This window comes from Lontra canadensis, unplaced genomic scaffold (genome assembly GCF_010015895.1).
Source record: "Lontra canadensis isolate GAN:19392208 unplaced genomic scaffold, GSC_riverotter_1.0 scaffold18, whole genome shotgun sequence".
NCBI classification, from domain to species: domain Eukaryota; kingdom Metazoa; phylum Chordata; class Mammalia; order Carnivora; family Mustelidae; genus Lontra; species Lontra canadensis.
In genome coordinates, this window is record NW_022631012.1 from 17,601,283 (window position 1) to 17,621,352 (window position 20,070).

General features: G+C 41.9%; 1 protein-coding gene across 3 annotated transcripts in view; it reads left to right on the top strand.

Annotated features, from left to right (window-relative positions):
* HECW2 (HECT, C2 and WW domain containing E3 ubiquitin protein ligase 2) overlaps positions 1 to 20,070 on the top strand; it is a 352,056-nt gene that overhangs the window by 320,014 nt on the left and 11,972 nt on the right. For all 3 annotated transcript variants that reach the window (XM_032860185.1, XM_032860184.1, XM_032860186.1), the window contains 7 exons: positions 4,722 to 4,874; positions 6,659 to 6,757; positions 10,041 to 10,170; positions 11,286 to 11,432; positions 12,069 to 12,183; positions 14,971 to 15,056; positions 16,030 to 16,142. In XM_032860185.1, coding sequence (XP_032716076.1) covers positions 4,722 to 4,874; positions 6,659 to 6,757; positions 10,041 to 10,170; positions 11,286 to 11,432; positions 12,069 to 12,183; positions 14,971 to 15,056; positions 16,030 to 16,142 — 843 coding nt within the window. The remainder of the gene's footprint in view (positions 1 to 4,721; positions 4,875 to 6,658; positions 6,758 to 10,040; positions 10,171 to 11,285; positions 11,433 to 12,068; positions 12,184 to 14,970; positions 15,057 to 16,029; positions 16,143 to 20,070) is intronic.

Below are 20,070 nucleotides of genomic sequence, written 5' to 3' on the forward strand. Positions count from 1 at the left end.
CTCCTGAAGTGGGTGGACATATGTAATTTGTAACCCACGACCCGGTCTCAGATATGCACTCTAAGCTTTGGCTTATAATCAGATCAGACTTTAAAAACAGTCTTGGCTTTCCACTGGCTCTGTCAGTGCTGCTAGAGTTAAAAAAAAAAAAAAAAAAAAAAAAAGGCAGATAAAAACCTAAGCTGTTAGAGAAGATCCATTTTCCTCCTTGAGGAACTATTATTAACTTTGTTCTCTCTTGGGGGGAAAAAGGGGTTTTATTTTTCAGTTTAAGACTTCAGGGAACGTTCATGTTATCTTCAGCAGAATCAGCTCTTACCATAAAGAACAAATCAGTGAGATCCATCTTTGTTGGTTTAACAACCATATTATTAGAAGATATGAGCCCTGGAAAGGACAAGACCAGGCTTTCTAAGTGTAACTCACTGAGTGAATCCTGACACTGTGTGCAAACTGAGTTGTCTTTCAGGGATTGGCATGACCTATTAGTGTCATTGAATCAGTACAGCCCCTGAAGGCGAGCTTGGGCAAAATTATTCTCCCTGCTAGATGTCAAATAACAATGTAAATTATGTTGATTTTCTTTAGAGAGCATCAGAGAGCTCCACTTACGGATTCAGCAACAGATACTGAGCCCCTGTGGTGTGTCAGGCTTAAGGACTTGGGATACAGGGGTGCTTGGGTGGCTCAGTCGGTTAAGCATCTGCCTTCAGCTAAGATCTTGATCCTGGATCCCCTGCTCTGCGGAGATCCTGCTTCTGCCACTCCCCCTGCCTGTACTTTCTCCCTCTCAAGTAAATAAATAAAATCTTTAAAAAAAAAAAAACAAAAACAAAGTACTTGGGATACAGAAATGAGAAAGACACAGCCCCTGCCCTTAGTATGGTTACAGCCTAGATGTGCCAATAGGGGAGGCAGACGCCTAAACAGATTATTATAACACACTCTGATAAGAGCAGTATTACGAAAACACTGAGAACTGAAGCTCAGAGAAAACCTGCTATTTCTAACTGAATGCCACAATTTTAAGCAGCTAAAGACTTATTTACTTATACCTGTTGTTCTTTATAAGAAAGCTGACTCATAGAACTGGCACATGTTTCAGCTGTCTGTGACCCTTATCTGTCACGTGCCTTGATTGTATCTGAAAGCCCCTGCAGGCCAGGGACCACTGTGGACCAGAGTTCACTCACAGGCTCATACTTAGTAGTTGGACCATTCTTAAGGTTGCATATACCCTGGGATATCGTTGCATATACCCTGGGATATTGCCTTGAAGGGGTCTTCACTGCAGAGGAGGGTTTATAGGAAGCCAGGTGTTTTAATAAAGTAGCATTTTCCCTCCACTTTCTTCTGTCCTGCTTTGGCAAACTTTTTCTGTGAAGGACCAGATAGGAAATATTTTAGACTTTGCAGGCCATACATTTCCTGTTCTACTTCCTCAGTTGTGCCACTAGAGTAGGAGAGTTGCCACGGACAACATGTCAACAAATGCGCATGGCTGCATTTCAATAAAACTTTATTTACAAAGCCAGGGGATGGGCCACATTTGGCCCATCGGCCATAGTTTGCTGACCCCTGCTTCATAAGCAGCATTTTTATCAGTCTTGGTGACATTTAAAGTGTACTGACCAGTAGGCTGTAAGGAGTAATGAGCAGTAAACGTGGGGTCAGGAAACCTGTGTTAAGCCCTAGAGTCTCCCAGGCAGCTTTCCTTTGATCCAAGTCTGTGATTTCCTTCAGCCTCAGTCTTCAATAAGATGAGGTGATGGACAAAATGACTTCCAAGATATCTTTAACTGGCATTCTCTATTTCTGGAAAGACAGGAGTCGGCTGATGAAATTCACCATTAATAGGAAATTTAGAGAGATGTTTTGCATCCACAGGAATCTGGGTAGACTGGAACATGGATAACGTTTCACAAAGTGAAACTCAGTAGAAAGAATTATAGTCTAGTACTTAGGTTCGGAGAAGATACAGACCTGCAGACAGGACAAGAGTGTCTTGGGGTGAAGTGGCACAGGTGAGAGGTTTGGGCTGATGACTGGCTCATTGTGAGACGACAAAGTGGCTGCCCCAAAAGGCAAGGTGGCTTTAAGCTGCCTTAGCAGAGAAGCGTGCCCAGCAAGAGAAGGTAAGGGCTCCTCCTCAGCCAAGACAAGACTGAACCTAGTGTTGTGATCAGTATTAGACACCACCCTTGAGATCAGACTTTCACACCCTGGAGAGTGTCCCGAACAGAGGACCAAGGTGGCAAGGGAATTCCCTGCCCTTCCTGAGAGGAGATTGAAAGACATGGCAGGTTCAGGAGTGGGGGAGGGTGCAGAGACTAGAGATATCAAAATGGCTAAATTTGAGTTCCTATAGAAAATTACTTTTCAAAAAAATTTTCTGTCTTTACATCTCGGTTAGTACTCAAACTATAGTAGGCACTCAAATATTTGTGGAAAGAACACCTCTAAGTATGTGAAGAACGTTCAAGGGGAAGAAACATTCTACTTGATCTTGGTGGCGTCAGTGGCCCGAGGTAGGACTGTGGGAGGAAGCCACAGGCGACTGCCTTGGTCTTGGCATGTGAAGGGGCAGCCGGCATCCTTGTGCTTGGGAAGCAGCCCCCGTGCGGCTTCAGGAGTCCGCAGGGTAATCTTAGCATCGTCTCTCCAAGGCCGGTGGTCACCTGGTAGCTGCGGTTACACTCAGCTGCCTCAAGACAGCACTTCTGTCATGTCACCTGAAGGCCTCTTTGGTCCTGAGAGCGTGCTGTGTGTGCGTTTTTCTGCACACATAGGCTTCCTGTCTACACTCATATTTCCCACAGTGCGGTGAGGACTGGAGATGTGTGAGATGATTTGACTATTACGCAAACTGACATTTTAAAATATTTACATGTTTCTTTCAATGTGTATTAGAAAAAAATAAAGGCAGCACCTCATAATTTCATAGACAGTATGTAAGTGCAGGCTACGTTGGAAAAGCAAGTAAATTTAAAGTTGATTTACTGAAAAGTATTAAGTACATAGCAGTACCTATATATTCCAATATGGCAAAAGTTGAGGAAGTAGAATGTGAATAGTGGAAGTATGCTCTAAGTAAATTTTTTTTTTAGTTTGACAGAGAGAGAGAGATCACCAGTAGGCAGAGAGGCAGGCAGAGAGAGAGAGGGGGCAGCAGGCTCCCTGCTGAGCAGAGAGCCCCATGCGGGCCTGGATCCTATGACCCTGAGATCATGACCCGAGCCAAAGGCAAAAGCTTTAACCACTGAGCCACCCAGGCTCCCCTCTAAGTAAATTTTATTAAACTCTCAACTAAGACCTATAAAAGCCATTTTATTTTTCTTACTAGTATCCCATCTCTTTCTTCACCTCTAATAAGGCAATTTTTCTCTATTACGCAGTCCCTTCACTGGACAAGACTCAGATGATTTTTCTTTCTTTTTCATTAAAAAAAATATGCAGTAATGCCCCTAGAGAAAATTCCATAAGAGAAAAAAAATACAGTGAACAAAAGAAGTCTTATAAAATCCCACCACCCAGCTTCCCATTGTTTTTGTCCCCCTCCAGCATTCCCTCCTGTCTTTGAACACTTGTGTCAGCTTGTCATCATGGAATAGATGTACTTTGTATTTTTCACTTTAAATGTAGCATATCAAATTGCTTTATTGCAAACTCCTCTTTGCTGCATGTTTCCTCTCAGCATTGTTGGCCACTTGTCATTCCTCAAAGCTAACACAACCGTTTCTTATACTTCACTTTGACCCTGATGTCCTTGTGAGTTAAATGGAATTTACGCTCTGGTTCAGGTGCTAGAGTTTCAGCCTCTTCTCCAAATACCTTCCTTTAGGAAGTTTTAGACACCCTCATTTTACTTGTCTATAATTTTCCTTGGTGTTTTATAATTTAAAGTTTTTGCTTGAACCCTATCATTCTATTTTTTTTTTTTTTTGGCCTCTGATCTTCCTAGGGGGTCTTGTATCTGTACTATTCTCTTACCAATTCACAAATGTCTCTTTCTTCCCCCATTTCAGAATGTTTCAGAAATCCATAAGTACTCCATGTCCCATGGATGTAGGTAGCTGATACTCTCTGTATTTAAAGGAATATTTTAAATAAATAAAGTATTCCTAATGTACTCCTATCTCCATTACCTCGTTCCAGACATTGAAAATATGTACCTTTTTTATATGTATATACATATAAGCAAATGAGTGTCATATTGTCTGTTCATTATCTGTGTGTAGCTTTAGTTTTTGGGTATGCTTCACGGAAATGTCCATTTCACTATTCTAGGTCAAGACATGGATGAGATCAGGACTCATGATAATTCACTTTATTCTGGATAGTCCAGATATGTGGGCAATTAGAGTTGTAATGAGTGTTCTATAGAAAGTGAGCTCTGGGGGTCCCTGGGTGGCTCAGTTGGTTAAGTGTCCAACTCTTTGATTTCAACTCAGGTCATGATCTCAGATCAAACCCTGCTGCGCGGTCTGTCTCAGTGGGAAGTCAGCTTGAGAATCTCTCTCTCCCTCTACTTCTGTTCCTCCCTCTGCTCCTGTACTCTCTTTCTCTCAAATGAATAAATAAATCTTAAAAAAAAAAAAAAGTTGTTAACACTGAAAAAAATAAAGTTTAAATATCAAAAAAAAGTTGAGCTCTGTAGAAAATGTGCCCAATATATAGAAAAAAATAATAACTATTTATTCTTTTTGTGGATTTTTTTAAAGGCTGGATTACAGTGGACCCTCCAGAGAATTTTTCTTCCTCGTATCCAGAGAACTCTTTAACCCATATTATGGCTTATTTGAATATTCAGCCAATGACACATACACAGTACAAATAAGTCCCATGTCTGCTTTCGTAGACAATCACCATGAATGGTAAGTATTTTTTTCCCCAACACTTTCCTTCAGTTGCTTTCTGTGATATTAGTTTTTATTGGAACCCACAATTCTTTTAACACTTTCCTCCTTGGAGAAAAACCTATTTTCAGTTTCATTTGACACTTACTTTTGTTGTCAAATTTAAATATACAGGCATTCTCCAAGCTAGGATAGATTATATTCCAAAAGACCAATTTCAGGTGAACTGGGTAGAATTCAGATTTTCCCCCTCGGAAGGGAGTTCCTGATGATGTTAGGTTCCTGGCAAAATCCCTAGATTCCTCTCTACACTCTTGGGCATCTCTGAATTCTGAGGTAGGGTGGGAGAAGGTCCTGTCCCGGAGGTCAGACAGCTTCTGGACACCCTTAAGGAAGTGGCCAACCCTGGGGGTGGGGCAGAGCAGCTGGGACACTGGCTGAGGATGGTGATGGTATTCTAGTAGGAGGGAGTGGTGGGTGGAGTGCCCTGGAGGAACTGATGGTAGACGAGAACCCTGGCAGAAGGACATGGTATGGAGTCACAGCAGTGACTTACCCTGTTAGCCATTGAAGTTTGTAGCCAGGCATTGCCCCTTTCCTAATTTTTCACACAAAATCATCCGGGAAAACTGGTATAGGATTCCCCTCTGAAGATTGTTTATTCTAAAAATCCCAAATTGTCCTCTTTCCAAACATCCTTACCTCTTTTTTAGTCCCTGCATTTATACACATTAAATATCTTTATAACCCCTCTTTGCTTGCTCCTGCTTATTTCCACGGAGAGTAACAACAAAAAAGAGCGTAAGCAGGACTCATGGGAGAAGCTTCTTTGGGCCATGAAGGTTAATATCGGTGGGCGGAAGGCGTTGACGTGTAGGACTTAGTCTTCGGAATAACCCCACGCAGCTGCAGTCTGCAGTCCCCTTAACTGAGTCTGTTGCAGTTGTGCTAAGTTAAGTGGACAAAGAGAAAAACAAAGCTTCTGGATACTAATCTTAAACTGGCTACCTAATTCTAAAATTACAAATGGACTGTATGAACCTCAACATGGATTTACACTTTTGGAAGACATTTGGACTTTCCTGAGGTAGAAACCGCAGTACTTCTGAAAGAGAAAATAAGGGGACCTCTCAGCAATCAGACTGATTGGTCAGCAGTCATGACCAATATATTTAGTAAAGTTTCCAAAATGATTCAGAGTACAATTGAGCTTTCGAATTTTAGAGAACCGAATGGCCCATGAGGAAACTCCCCCAGATGTTCACAAGCATAATTCTTGGATGGTGACAATTATCAGCGGGGGTTTGCGAGAGAATAGAGATAGGAACCCTCTCACTCTGAGATGGGGCTTTTCCTCAAAAGGGGATTGCTAGTGGGTTTGTGTTAGGGAAATCCTGCTGATACTCATGCAAACAAGCTAGAAGGAGACATTTCCCCCCACCACACACACACCACTGGTTTCATTCTGTCATCTCTTAAAAGTGGCTTGGGGAAACTTCACAGGCCTGCCTTCGGGGAATCCATGGTGTCCGTGTGGGGTGCTCTATGGTGGATACTGTTGACATGAGACGGAGATGGAGCAGTATCTCTCTAAATATCAGAGTAAAACAGATTTTTTTCAAGTAGATGTGAATATTGGCCCAAGGGAGACCCAGGTTGCAATGCACTTGAACTCTCAGGGACCTCGTGTAAGCAATCTTAGACAAACTTCCAGTGGTTAGAGCTAGACCGCGTTCTGGAAGGTCGGACCACCTAGAAGCTGCTCCCTGACGTGCAAACTGCCCTGTGCTCTTCCTTCACAGGTTCCGCTTCAGCGGGAGGATTCTTGGTCTCGCACTTATACATCAGTATTTGTTGGACGCCTTCTTCACTAGGCCCTTTTATAAAGCTCTTCTCAGAATGTAAGAGAATTTTGATTGCTTGCGTAATTAGCACGTAAAAATGCAGTATTTCTTTCATTAAAATGAAATATTTTATTTTTTTCTTTTATGGGCTTGTCATTTATGTGCTTAGATTTCTGAAACTAATGCGATTTCAAATATGGTTACTGTGTTTTTCCTGATCTTCTCCTTCTGTCTTGCCCCTAAAGTGTTAGTTTTGCTTTATTCCGGAAAGTTTATTCTCATTTGTTACAACACATGTTACTTCAAAACAACTGTACTTCAAATACAGTACTGGAATTCCTGTGGTATTAATGCTGATTATTAATAGAATAGTTGTGGGTTAGTCTCGGTGACTCACAAACCCCTATCCTTTATGAGAAGCATTTTATATTTTGCTTTATGCAGACTTCAACTGCTAAGTTTTCATTCTCCTTTGTTTTGTTTTTGTCTTATTTCTTTGTTTGTTTGTTAGAGGTGGGCTGTCCCATATTTTTCCTGAGACCTCCCTATATACAGGACAGTAATTTAGTATGGCAGATGAAAATCTAGCATATCCAGAACATTTTCTTCATCGTTACCACAACGAAAGATTGCAATTATTGTAAAATGTAAAGCAAACATTTCCGTCCTGTAATCAGTAGTCATTTACAAGGCTGAACAGGAGAAGGCAACTGTCTAATAGGGGAGTAGTAGCTCAAACGTGCAGTGAGGAAGCACAGAATGACTGCTGGGTTCAGGCCAGCTCGTTCCCTGACCAAGGTCATGTACCTGCTTCGGTAAAATGGAAGCCTAGTCTTCAAATGAAAACAAAGTATTTCTAATGGGTTCTTAAGAGGGTCAGTAGGAAGACTTTTTGCTTTCCTCCCTTTTGGCATCTGGGCAGATGAAACCCTGGGCAACTGGGCACTGTCCATCTGCCTCTCTGGTTCCCCCCATCCCATTTTGCCTCTTCCCATGTCACTGCCTTCTCTCATCTTCTCATATATGTTTCCTGAAAGAGTAGTCTGTGTGATGTGCCCTCAACACACTTTGGCCTGGCTTCTTTCCCACCAGTAACCTATAGAAGCTTTTTAAATTTTTTTTAAAATTTTATTTTTATTTATTTGACGCAAAGAGAGAGAGAGCACAAGCTGGGGGAGCGGCAGGCAGAGGGAGAGGGGGAAGTAGACTCCCTAGCGGCAGGCAGAGGGAGAGGGGGAAGTAGACTCCCTACTGAGCAAGGAGCCCGATGTGGGATGCGGGGCTCAATCCCAGGATCCGGAATCATGACCTGAGCCGAAGGCTGTTGCTAACCAACTGAGCCACCCAGGCACCCCCCGTTGAAGCTTCTGAAGAATGTCTTTCAGTCTCTGTCTTACTGGACCACTCTGCTGCTTCTGCTGTTGTTGAACACCCCCCACCCCAACCCCATACACTTACTCTGAGTCTTTCCTCCACTGGTGTCCCTGAAAATGTGCCTTCTCCTCTGGGCCTCATCACAGTTCACGGTGCCAGTATTCTCAGGTGACTGGTCGGAAATCAGGAGTCACCCTCAGACAGAGGTGGCAAGTACGCAGCACCTACTCTACTCTTCCCTACCTCCCACTCCATTGCTTTGGTGTAGTTCACAAATCGTTTATGGTCCTTTTTCCCACTGAACTCGTTGTGGCCTCAGGGAGTTCTTCAATTTACAGCCCTCAAGACTCGCAATTAATCAGAGTTGGCTTGCAACATGAGTTCATTCGCCACCCCTATTTTGATATCCTTCTTTATGCTCCCCAGTAAAGCCATTTACTAATGCCCACGTTTACCTTCTAAGTAAGTCTTAAATGCATCTTCTCCTGTCTACCCTTAATAGCTGTGCCCGAAATATAAAACTCTTGTTTTATTTTAGCCAGATTACCATACTGGTCTACTAATTGTCTCCACCATCTAATAACCACTCTACTAACATATTAAGTAATTCTCTGTACTGTGACTTCCAGATAGAACAATTCAGAATCACATCTCACATCTGATCATGTCATTTCCTGTCCTAAAACCTGTTGGTAATTCTGAAGCACCAAGATCCTTAAAATGATATTCAAAGCCTGGTCCCAGCGATCTTCCCAGCCTTCTCCGGACATTCTGTCTTGTGGTTAACACTTGGGTCCTCCCAGTACGCTTGAGTGTTCTCCATACTCCATGCCCTCGTGCTTGGTTCGTGTTTGTCTCTCCTTCTCCCTCTTTCTGTCTCCCCTTCTTCCTCCACTCCCTTTCACCTCTCTGGCTTTTAAAGAGCCTACAAATTTTGATGTGGGTATTATCTACCCCAGAAGGGTTTTCCTGAATCTCCAGTTGAAGTAAATGTTCTGCATTCTTGCTGTGAGAGCTCCCTGTAGCTACCTTATCTGGGTTTTTTTAAGTGGAGTGTAACATACATATAAAAATACACACATTATAAGTGTTACCCACCCTCGGCAATCACCATCACCTTATATTAATTTACCTTCTTGTGCGCCTGTCTCTCCAATTGGGCCATGAGCTCCTTGAGGGCAGTAACTGTCAAGTAGCTGTTATGATGTCTGGCACATCCTTGATGCCTAATAAATGTTTAGGTGGAACCAAGCAAAATGGTCTTTGAAATTAGGCTGATGGGAGGAAATTTCAAAACAAAGCAAAAAATCAAAGCAAAACAAAGCCAATCAATTGTTACCACTTTAAAATAAGGCCATAAAATAATAATTCCACCTCTCCGCGTAGAAAAAGGAGAAGTATTGAAAACCATTATAATTGTAGAGAGATTCTGTGGCTTGCTGTTTTCAGAAACACAGAAAGAATAAGGACCATAGAGAAAAAGGGGACTCATGTGAATGTGAATCACAGAATCTAGTCCTTGAGAAAAAATAACAAAGTTAAAGTACAGCATAGGAACATACAAAAAATTTCGGATTCGGAGAACAATGTTTTAAGGTAGGATAACATAGCCAAACGAATCTGGGACTCAAGTTGTCAGCCAGAGTTCTAGTTCCTGCTCTGGCGTGAATCATGGATGACTGGGCAAATGGCAGACACTCTTTGCACCCCAGTGCTATGTCTGTAAAAGAAAGGATAGGCTGGTTGATTTAAGGCATTTTATATATCCAGATGTTTAAATATTATACCAGATTTCTGAATTATTTAGCTAGTCTGGTTACTGAATTTGACTAAGAACGTTGCAGGAATCACCATTCATTTAGTTGATCTTGTTCTTGCCTTTAATTCTTGGTATCTCTCCTCGTGCCTTTGGCATTTGGCTGATAGTCATACCTACATATTTGTTTCTGTCTGTCTGTCATCTTAGTCTGTGTGACCTGAGTGATCTAGAATACCTTGACGAGGAGTTCCACCAGAGCCTGCAGTGGATGAAGGACAATGACATCCATGACATCCTGGACCTCACGTTCACTGTGAATGAAGAAGTTTTCGGGCAGGTCTGTGACTCACTGGTGACTAAGTGTGATAATCAAAGACGGTTGGTGAAGAATTAATTCAGTGGCTAAGATCGTGCACTTACTTATTTGTGGCTTGTTGGGTGGTTTCAACCCAGGTCTGTGTACAGTTACAATAATTTTGGTTACAAAAATTATTTTAATGCCAGCTACAGATGAAGGTCCTCTGATTTACAGATTGTGGTAACTGTGTGTGTTATAAGCTATATAACTATTTGTGTATTATAAGCAATCTTTTATTTCCAACTAAAATATCCAGATAAGATATTGGAATGGTCTTGTATAAAACATAGCTTCTAAAAGTCCATGCTACCCCAGAGTTGAATATTCAATTATTTAATTGACACTTGTACTTAACTCTCACTCATATTTAAGAATGGAAATTGGTTGTTTTGAAGCTGAGGGAAGGTAAATAATGTTTTGGTGAAGGTTTGAAATCATATTGGTTTTTTCCCAAAGTTGGTGGAAGGGTTGGTTTTAAAAGATCTCTTTCAGAAATTGTAAACTGGTTCATAGGTAATATTCTTATTTAGACATCAGTATTTGGCTGGTCTTCTAAATTTCGTGTTGGAAAAGAAGTTCTCAATTTAACATTCATTTGAATGTAATTCTTCTTCATTAAAGTAAATCTTTACTTAAATATTGGCTTTCTATATGTAGTTGATTCTGAACCCTAAGGGAACTTGTGAAAATATGTTTTTGCCAAACATTCAAGTAGCAGTGGGCCAGAATCTGGAGCCAACTGATTTTCATTTAAAAGCCGTACTTGTTTAGTCAGGGTTTAAAACTTAACCTTCAGTACTTACGGTACATCGATTTTTAACTACTGAGGCTTTCAGACATCAGCTCAATGCCTAGTGTTTCCACAGTGCCTGGGCTCTGTGTGGCTCCATGAGGCACCTCCCCTGGCACCCCCCCCCTACCCCCTTCTCCCCGGCACCGCCCCACCCCCGACCCCCCGGCTGCTTATGGGATATGCCGGGCCAGGGCCAGGACAGGTAGCTGGCTGGCTGATTTCCACTCACTGGGAGCAGTGTTCTTATCACATCAAGAATGTTGCTTTATGTTCAGCCTTTTTTTTTTTTTTTTAATTTCAGATAACCGAACGAGAATTAAAACCAGGGGGTGCCAACATCCCAGTCACAGAGAAGAACAAGAAGGAGTACATCGAGAGGATGGTGAAGTGGCGGATTGAGAGGGGCGTCGTGCAGCAGACGGAGAGCCTAGTGCGCGGCTTCTATGAGGTGAAGCTTGCAGGAGTGGGCTTGTGCGGAGGGGGCTCTGGGATACCGCAATCCATCCAACTGCGCTCTCTGTGCGATATTTCCCTTCTTCTTTTGGTTGATTTACTACTGCTCTTTCGATTTAAAAACTCCAGTATATTTTTAATATGTTTCAAGAAGACGAAAAAGCCTTAATGCCCTGTTAGAAGAGCTCACTGAATTAAAATGATCTGAAATCAGGTAGCATTTCGTGATTTAATGACCACTAACAGCATTTAAGTCGTAGGTCTTACTCATGCTTAGATGTGGGTAATCACATATCTGTGTGATATGTGAAACGATGGTATCTAGCGTTCAGATGAGTTGTTACAAATACTCCATGTGACTTCCTGCGGAGGAGCACTAGACTTTTATTCAAGGAGAAAAACAAACTGGTCAGTTTTATAAAATCAAAATTCTGTTGAGGAAAAGATCATCCATCTTGTACTAAAAATACCTTGTATTTGTTGAGAGCTTTACAGTTTTCAAAGTGCCTACACAGAGTGCTTCCAGAACATTCCTCAACCTCCTTGTGTGTTCCTTTTCTGATGAGGCTTAATGATAGCTGAGATTTCTCCTGATTCATAAGCCATGCCCTGCATTCTTTTTATTCCACAGGTGGTGGATGCCAGGCTGGTGTCTGTTTTCGATGCAAGAGAACTGGAACTGGTCATCGCAGGCACAGCCGAAATCGACCTGAGTGACTGGAGAAACAACACGGAATACAGAGGAGGTGAGATGCGGTTTAGAGATGGCTGGACTTTTAGTTTTACACTAAGGGAAAACAAATGGTTAGCGCACCAGTCTCAGAATCCAGGACAGGCAGAGTACTTTGTACTGTAATCATAGGTCTGCTGCAGTCTCCTCTGAGACCTTGGGCAAGGTACGTTCTCTTCTGTTCCTAGTTACCTCGTCTGTCAAGTGGAGGAAGGACTGTTTACACCTCATCTAAGGATGTCATAACTCCTAATTGTTGGTGAAGAAATGTGACCATAGGAACACTAATTAATTGTTTTATGGTGTTGTGAGGGAAGCCCTGAGGAGCTCACGTCCAGCTGGTCAAACTCCACCTCTATACCTTCCTTCGAAACCCTGAAGTCACACACCCTCTGGGCCTCCTAACGAGCAAACACAGTTTTTCTACATTTCACTAAACTACTTCCAATTATAATTCACAGTTGAAACACATAAATGGAATAAGACATGGTTCTCAAAATTCAAGATGTTTATTGAAAAGGCCTTTCTAAATTCAAGCATTAAGTTCAACTGAAAAGGAAGCTACTATTAGATTGTTTAAAACATTTATATGACAATTCACCACATGGGAAGCTTTACAAGTGGTATTTCTGTACATCACTATAAATTTTCAATTAGTAATTGGGCTTGAAGCCATTGGATTTGATGCTGAGTCAGGACACTTTGAAAGGGACCTGATGACAATCCAGAGTTTAAGTTTTTATTCCATAACTTTAAGCAAAGAAAGAACACATTTTCTGAAATTTATTGCAGGGTGACAGTTTTCAGAAAGTCATGAAAAGAACAATTGTTTTTGTTTTGATTTTGGTTTTTGGTTTTTAACTCAGCTCAGAAAGTAAAAGGTTAGCAGTAGTTCTGAATTTGGGAGTGAAAAATACAAACTTTAAGTCTCTGAATTAATCACTCAGCAGAAGAGACTGAAAGCTGAACATATCTCCAGTTATCTGTACATGGGAACAGAGATTTTAAAACACTTTTTCAAGTGTGGAGTAGAAGAAAAATACCTTAACATTTGCTAAATTGCTTTTGTTCTTGCCTTGGCCCCTCCAGCTCATTGCCTGCCGTGGGCTGGCCTTGCTCGCCCATTCTCTCTGAAAGGCCGTATTAAACTGCAGTCTCTCTTGCTGCTATTTCTGAAACCGGTTGCTGCAATGTGTCTCTTCCAGCCGGCCCCATGTGTAATCCATGTACGGCCTTGGTCATTATAACTTTGTTAACCAGACTCTTTTTATGAACGAGAACACAGTTCCTCCAGCATGCTGTCAGACTTGCAGCTTACCATAAATCTCATTAGCTCTTCCCCGCCAGGAAATTCTAATAGCAATGCTGTTAATCCAATCAGCCATGTTTGCATTTATATGCTGTAAGCTTTTATTTGCTGTATGTGTCTAATCAAGTCCCTGTTTCCATGGTTATTGTAAATCTTGCCAAATGACATCCTTTGGAAGACAGTGCTCCGTGGGAGGCAGGGGAACGGCTGAGACACCCAGCGGTTTGCTAACCCAACTCGCTGGCACTGAATGAGGAGGCAGCCCGCTGCCACTTGCCGTATGTTCACAAAGCAGCTGTTTATAGAGAATATGAAGAGACATTTCTGTCCTCCTCCTCCAAAAGGTTTGGCGCAGACAGCAAAGGAGAAGCAAAAAGGGGCCAATTCATAAGGTCAGAAAAGCTATAAAGAGCCAATGTACTTAAAGATGAGAAAACTATTTGCTTAGCACCAACGAGCTCATCTCTGCCAAATGCATGTGGAGGCTGTAAATCTCCGTGTCCAACAGAAGCACGTTTACCCTTCACCTGGATCCCTTTCTTGGCCAGAGGGCACTCAGCATCACTGATCAAATGATAAACAGGAAGGCAAAATCCCCCCCAAACTCTACAGCCACTGAAACACGTGAGCAAAAATTCAAATTAAAATCACTTTTTACTTACCTTTGCTTTGGATTTATTTCTGCTGACTTAGAGTGGCTGCGTCACCAGTGTCAGTTAACCGGTTTGGATCACGAATTGTTCCTTAATCCTTGTCGGCCCTCTCTCGGAACTTAAATTTCCTTCACTGAAAGATTTTGGAATCTTCAATATTGCCTTAATCCACCCTGGGGATGATACTTTTGACATTTTATTAAATTCTACTAAAATACGGGATAAAAATAACATTTAGATTAAGGATTATATGGGATTTATTAGTTGAAGAAATTAAAGTAATAAAATTACTTTTTCCTTTTCATTAGTAAAAAGTGATTTGATTTAAAAAATCTGAACATTGTATGTAATTTTAAAATAGTTTGCAATTACATATTTGTATAATTATTTGATGACTGTATCTCTCCTTTACCAGCCCTGTAATCTGTTTTCTTTGCCTCTGTTTCCTCCAAGCTTACTATAGTGCTTGTTATGGTGATACTTGAAAATTTCTTAAATGAATGACCAAAAGAGTTAAGCATTTCCAGTAACAGCAGTCATCTTTTTCAGAAATGATATGGTTAAAATAACAACTTTGTTCTTCTTTCCACTTGTTTTATTTACTGACCACTAAATGGAAACAGAGACCTCCTACGTTCATTTAGTGTTGTTTTTGTTTGACTTTTGACACTCATGTGATCATATTTACAATGTTATTCCTTAGTCTTAAACGATAAATAACCTTTAAAGAATCCAAGATGATGATTTATGTCTGGAGGTCTTTTGTTGACATGTCATGCTGTCATGTCATCCTAACACAGAAAAGTTAAAGTAACATGGGCCTTCCTGTTTGGGTCGATAGGGTATCATGACAATCACATTGTAATCCGGTGGTTCTGGGCCGCAGTGGAAAGATTCAACAATGAACAACGACTGAGGTTGTTACAGGTAAGATTCCACTAGTTAATATTTTTAATGCATTAATGTAATTATTGTTGGAATTACATATTTCTTATAAATGCTGAGTACTCAGTGATTATACCCTGTGCTTATCTGCAAATGAGGGATACATTATTTCAGACTCTCCTGATTGCGTGGTTCTGTTGCTCCATTACTACGCAGAGCATCCCCAACCAAGTCCAAGTATTTCATTAAGTTTTGAGTACGTACCAACTCTAGTCCAAGGACCCCAGGAAAAACCCCTGGCTTTGGGGCAGTTGGTCCCTTCAAGAGGTCCCAGGGCACTCTGCAGGGCAACATCCCTAACAACAGAAAGTGGGTTTTCAATCCCTTAGGAGGTAACCAAGTCTTTGATAAAGAATCCTTTCTTTTCTTCCATCTAACTTTCCGCAAATTTGAGATAACAGTGAAGTTCAAGGACCCTGGAAAAACCAGCTCATTATTTTCTTGCAGTGCTTATAGTTACACGGCAATTGCTGGTTTACTGCAGCCCGAGAAATATCAAACATGAGCAAGCCTTCTGGGTACTTGGGCTCAGCCTTACGAGGAGACTGGGTCTTCGCTCCTTTGGATCAAGGATCTGGTCCTAACTTTGGACCTCAAGCTGATTGGGGACTGATGCTCAGCTGACTTAGGTTAATTGACACTTCATGAATCTGTAGTAGGAAATGGACCCAGTTTAGTCCTCTCAGCTGGTTAGCTGTACAGAATGCCTTATCCGCTACAAGCCTCTGCATCCCCTTTTCCTTTTTAATTCACTCTCCTTCCTTAGCATTCCCTAGCTCTTTGTCAAAATTCCTGTGTTCGGTTATCCCCCACCCAAAGAGTGTAACCTTCGGGCTTTCCCACCAGTGACAGCCTGCTGCTCTTCCTGAAGCTCTGTGTGTGTGAGTGATGCCCTGTGTCTCGCAGTAGCTAGTCTCTTGATTTCAGCATGTCCTTCTGTTTCCTTGGTGGACAGTTTGTCACAGGCACATCCAGCATTCCCTATGAAGGATTTGCTTCTCTCCGAGGGAGTAATGGCCCAAGAAGGTTCTGTGTGGAGAAATGGGGGAAAATCACTGCTCTTCCCAGGTAAGATAAAAAACATTTCTTTACTGTCACTACGGTATTCTGGGGAGACCTTTAACTTATGTATGTATTGATTAATTACTGTTTTTATGTTAAAATTTTGGGAGGGTGGAAAAAATCTTTTAGAATGAATTTATCTTTGATCACCTTTCTAAATGGAGGAGTAAAAAATCTTCCTGTCGCACTTAAAATGCATATATACGTATCATTTTCTTCTTTTTTTATTGAAGTGAAATTGACCCATGCTGTTACATTAGTTTCCGATGTACAACATAGTGATTTGACAAGTCTGTATGTTACGCTGTGCTCACAAGTGTAGTTACTGTCTGTCCGGATACATCGTAATTACAGTGTCATTGACTGTATTCCCTCTGGTGTGCTTTCCATTCTCATAACTTACCCTTTCAATAACTGGAAACCTGTATCTCCCACTCCCCTTCTCCCATTTTGACCACCCTCCATTCCCCCTTCCCTTTGGCAACCGTAAGTTTGTTCTCTGTCTTGATGAGTCTCTTTCTGCTTTTTATTTGTTTATTCGTTTTTGTTTTTTAGATTCCCACAGATAAGTGAAATCATAGGGTATTTGTCTTTCTCTGTCTGACTTATTTCACTTAACAAAATACTCTAGGTTCATCCATGTTGTTGCAGATGGTAAGATCTCATCCTCTTTATAGCTGTGTAACATTCGTGTGTGCATGTGTTTGTGCACATGTGTGCACGATATGAGCACACACCACATCTTCTTTATCCTTTCCTCCATCAGTATGGATTGCTTCCATATCTTGGCTTTTATAAATAGTGCTGCAGTAAACATCGGGGTGCAGATATCCTTTTGAATTAGTGTTTTCATTTTTGGGGGGTAAAAACCCAGTAGTGGGATTACTGGGTCACATGGTATTTCTCTTTCCAGTTCTTTGAGGAGTCTCCAAGCTGTTTTCCACAGAGGCTGCACAAGTTTTCACTCCCACCAGCAGTGCCCAGTGGTTCTTTTTTCTCCTCATCCTTGCCAACACTTACTATTTCTTGTCTTATTTTATTTTAGCCATCCTGACAGGTGTAATGTGGCGTCTCATTATGGTTTTGATTTCCATTTCCCTGAGAATGAGTGATGTTGAGCATGTTTTCATGTGTCTCTTGGCCATCTGTATGTCTTCTTTGGAAGAATCTCTCTTCAGGTCCTTGGCGCATTTTTAATCGGGTTATTTGTGTTTTTTGGTTTTGAGTTGTATAATTTCTCTCTATATTTTGGCTATTAAGCTCTTACTGGATATATCGTTTACAAATATCTTCTCTTAAAATACAAAATGCATCATAACCAAAGCATTTGTTAACTTTAGTAAAGTAAAACAATGTTGGTCATCACACTCTGGCTTCTTACGATTACAGCTGAAAAATTTAGATGTTAACTGAAGCGCTTGTTTTGTGTTTATATTAATAACTATTTAGAATCCCTTCCCTAGACACTGCCATTGTGGTTTTGAAAGAATACGAAATCCTGTTACTGTCCTCTGTGCCCCCTTGGCTTAGATGGCACACGCCTTTGTTCCATGCACATGCTCTCTGCCTCGCCTTCTCACTCATGATAAGGTGATGCATTTCCCTGGGGTGGCAGAAAATTGCTTCGCTACGACTAATAAATGTAAAAACTGTAAGGTGGTAGTTGTGGTCTTCCTAAGTGGCATTAGGTACCCCAAGATGTCATCCTGAGTTTTTTTTAAGTGCAAGCGACTTTGAGAAACCTATTAACAAGAATTTCTTCTTAGCGATCACAGAACACTGTTTCTTAAGGATTATGTTCTAAGCCCCAACACATGAAAAGTGGGGCACTGAAAGTACCAATACAGACAGCAGTGAACGGTGCAAGCTCTGGGCTGGTCGGAGCCTCCCCAGTCCCCTCGGGTGCATCTCCGTCTGGGAACAGAGGCACTACATCCAGACGCCTAAGTATTACCCGGCATACCCGATGTTCCAAATTTGGGAGATTGTAATTTTATTATTTAAATAAATATGTTATTTATTCCTGAATCCCCCCCCCCACAACACACAACTTAAACACATAATCAGATTCACACTTCCTGACGAAGGCTTCTCATCTCTCTGAGGAACTCAAGCATCAGCATTAAGGAGGCAGGAAAGGGCAGATGAATTTTGTCCCCTTTCTCTTGAAATCTGTTTTTCTGAAGATTTGCTTTTGTAGAGAAGACAGAATAAACTGCACCAATAAGCAGATGTATCAGTTGTTCACACTTAATCACTGCGATTTTCATAGAACCTGGTGAGCAAAGAACGGTGATTTGATGACGTGAAACCTAGCTTTGGAGAGACTGGGCCATATCCCCCGCCATGGGGTCTTGGAGAAGTCGCTTCATCTTCCTGAGCCTCTGTTTCCTTGTTTACCTTGTAGGCTGGTAATTCTGAGGACTAAATGAAATAGTTCATGTCAAGCCCTCAGTGCTGACCCTGGCTCTGAGTAAGCATCCAGTTAGTAGTGGCGGCCATATGCCAGGCAGTAACATATTGGAGTGAGCACAGGGCTGGGAGTTAGAAGACCTGGGTTCTAGGCCTGCCTCTGCCACCAGCTAACTCTGGAACCGGAAGACCTCTTGCTGTGCAAAAGGCCAGGGAAAGAGGGTGGTGTGTTAGGTTTGGTTGAGCAAGAAGTGAGACCCACAGGTTGGGGAAGATCTTGAGGGTCAGACTGGATTCACTCTTCTGCTTCCCCCTGAGAGCTCCGGGAAGTGCACGTGGTGACTCATCACAGATGATGGTGCTTTCACTATTGTTACACACTCACGGTTGGGCAACGGGCGTTGTTTCTTCCTTTCTTCGTTCTGACCTAAGGTTGGTTCTAGATCCCTGGTTTTACCCAGGTTGTAGAAAAACGTAAACAAACATGATAGGAAGCACATCTGGCTAGCAGACTATTTTCCTAGCTTGTCTATAACAAGTCCTAACTTTTCAGATCCGATAAGGAGGGAGAGCTATCTGGCTGTTCTGGTTCTCAGTCGCTTACCTAGTGGAGAGGCATGGGAGGCCCGGGCTATCTGGTCCTCAGCGGCAGGCCAGATGTGTCTCGGAAGAAGAGGAGTAACAATGCTGTGCTCACAAAGTGTGTGACAAGTTGGTGAGAAGATGCATATGAGAGCCTAGGAATGAGAAGAGCTTTGTTCTTTTTAACCCTGGATCCTGAATCTTCTGTAGCCCAGCCTATGGCTATAGCTATGAGAATTTGCTGCACAAAAAAAGTACACTTGGAGGAAAAACATAAAAAGAAGAACTTCAATGCATGACCACATAGTGTTATCAGAAGTGATTTCTTCGCTGGTAACATGATCATCATCCTTCATGAAATGGGTATTACTTAAGTGTAAAAAAGACCTCCAAGAGTGGCCCTAGTCTGAAGAGATTGTTGTAGATGACTGAGGCCATTTCTCCTACCATCAAAGTAGATCCACTGAAGCCATTTTTCCTGCTATTTCCTGATAGGTTCAAGTTGCAGAGCTAAAGAGCTGGTCTATCTCATGCTGGTCAACCCCAAAGTATTTCTTTTTCTTATTAATGAGACAGTGTTTGACGTGTAAAAGAGGACATTAAACAGACCGGAGACAAAATGGGTAGCTGTCCTTCTCAGTGACGAAATGCATTCTCTGAGCAGTCCGGCCTCGCCTCGTGTCAGGCAGGAGAAGCTGCACCCCGGAGAGCTGGAAGTGGGGCAGGCACTCCTGACAAACAGGAGGGCATCCTAGTCTTTCTAGACGTGGGTGATTGAGGCCCTTTCAACCTTTCTAGGAAGCAGATATGAGTCTTATTTTCTCAGATTCCCTGGTCTCGCTTTGTGGTAGCCCTGCTCACACTGTGGGCCAAGAAGTGTAGGAAAGTATGTAGCGTTGTCTGAAGCCGACACATGCTGAATCCGTGGCTCTTTTTCCTC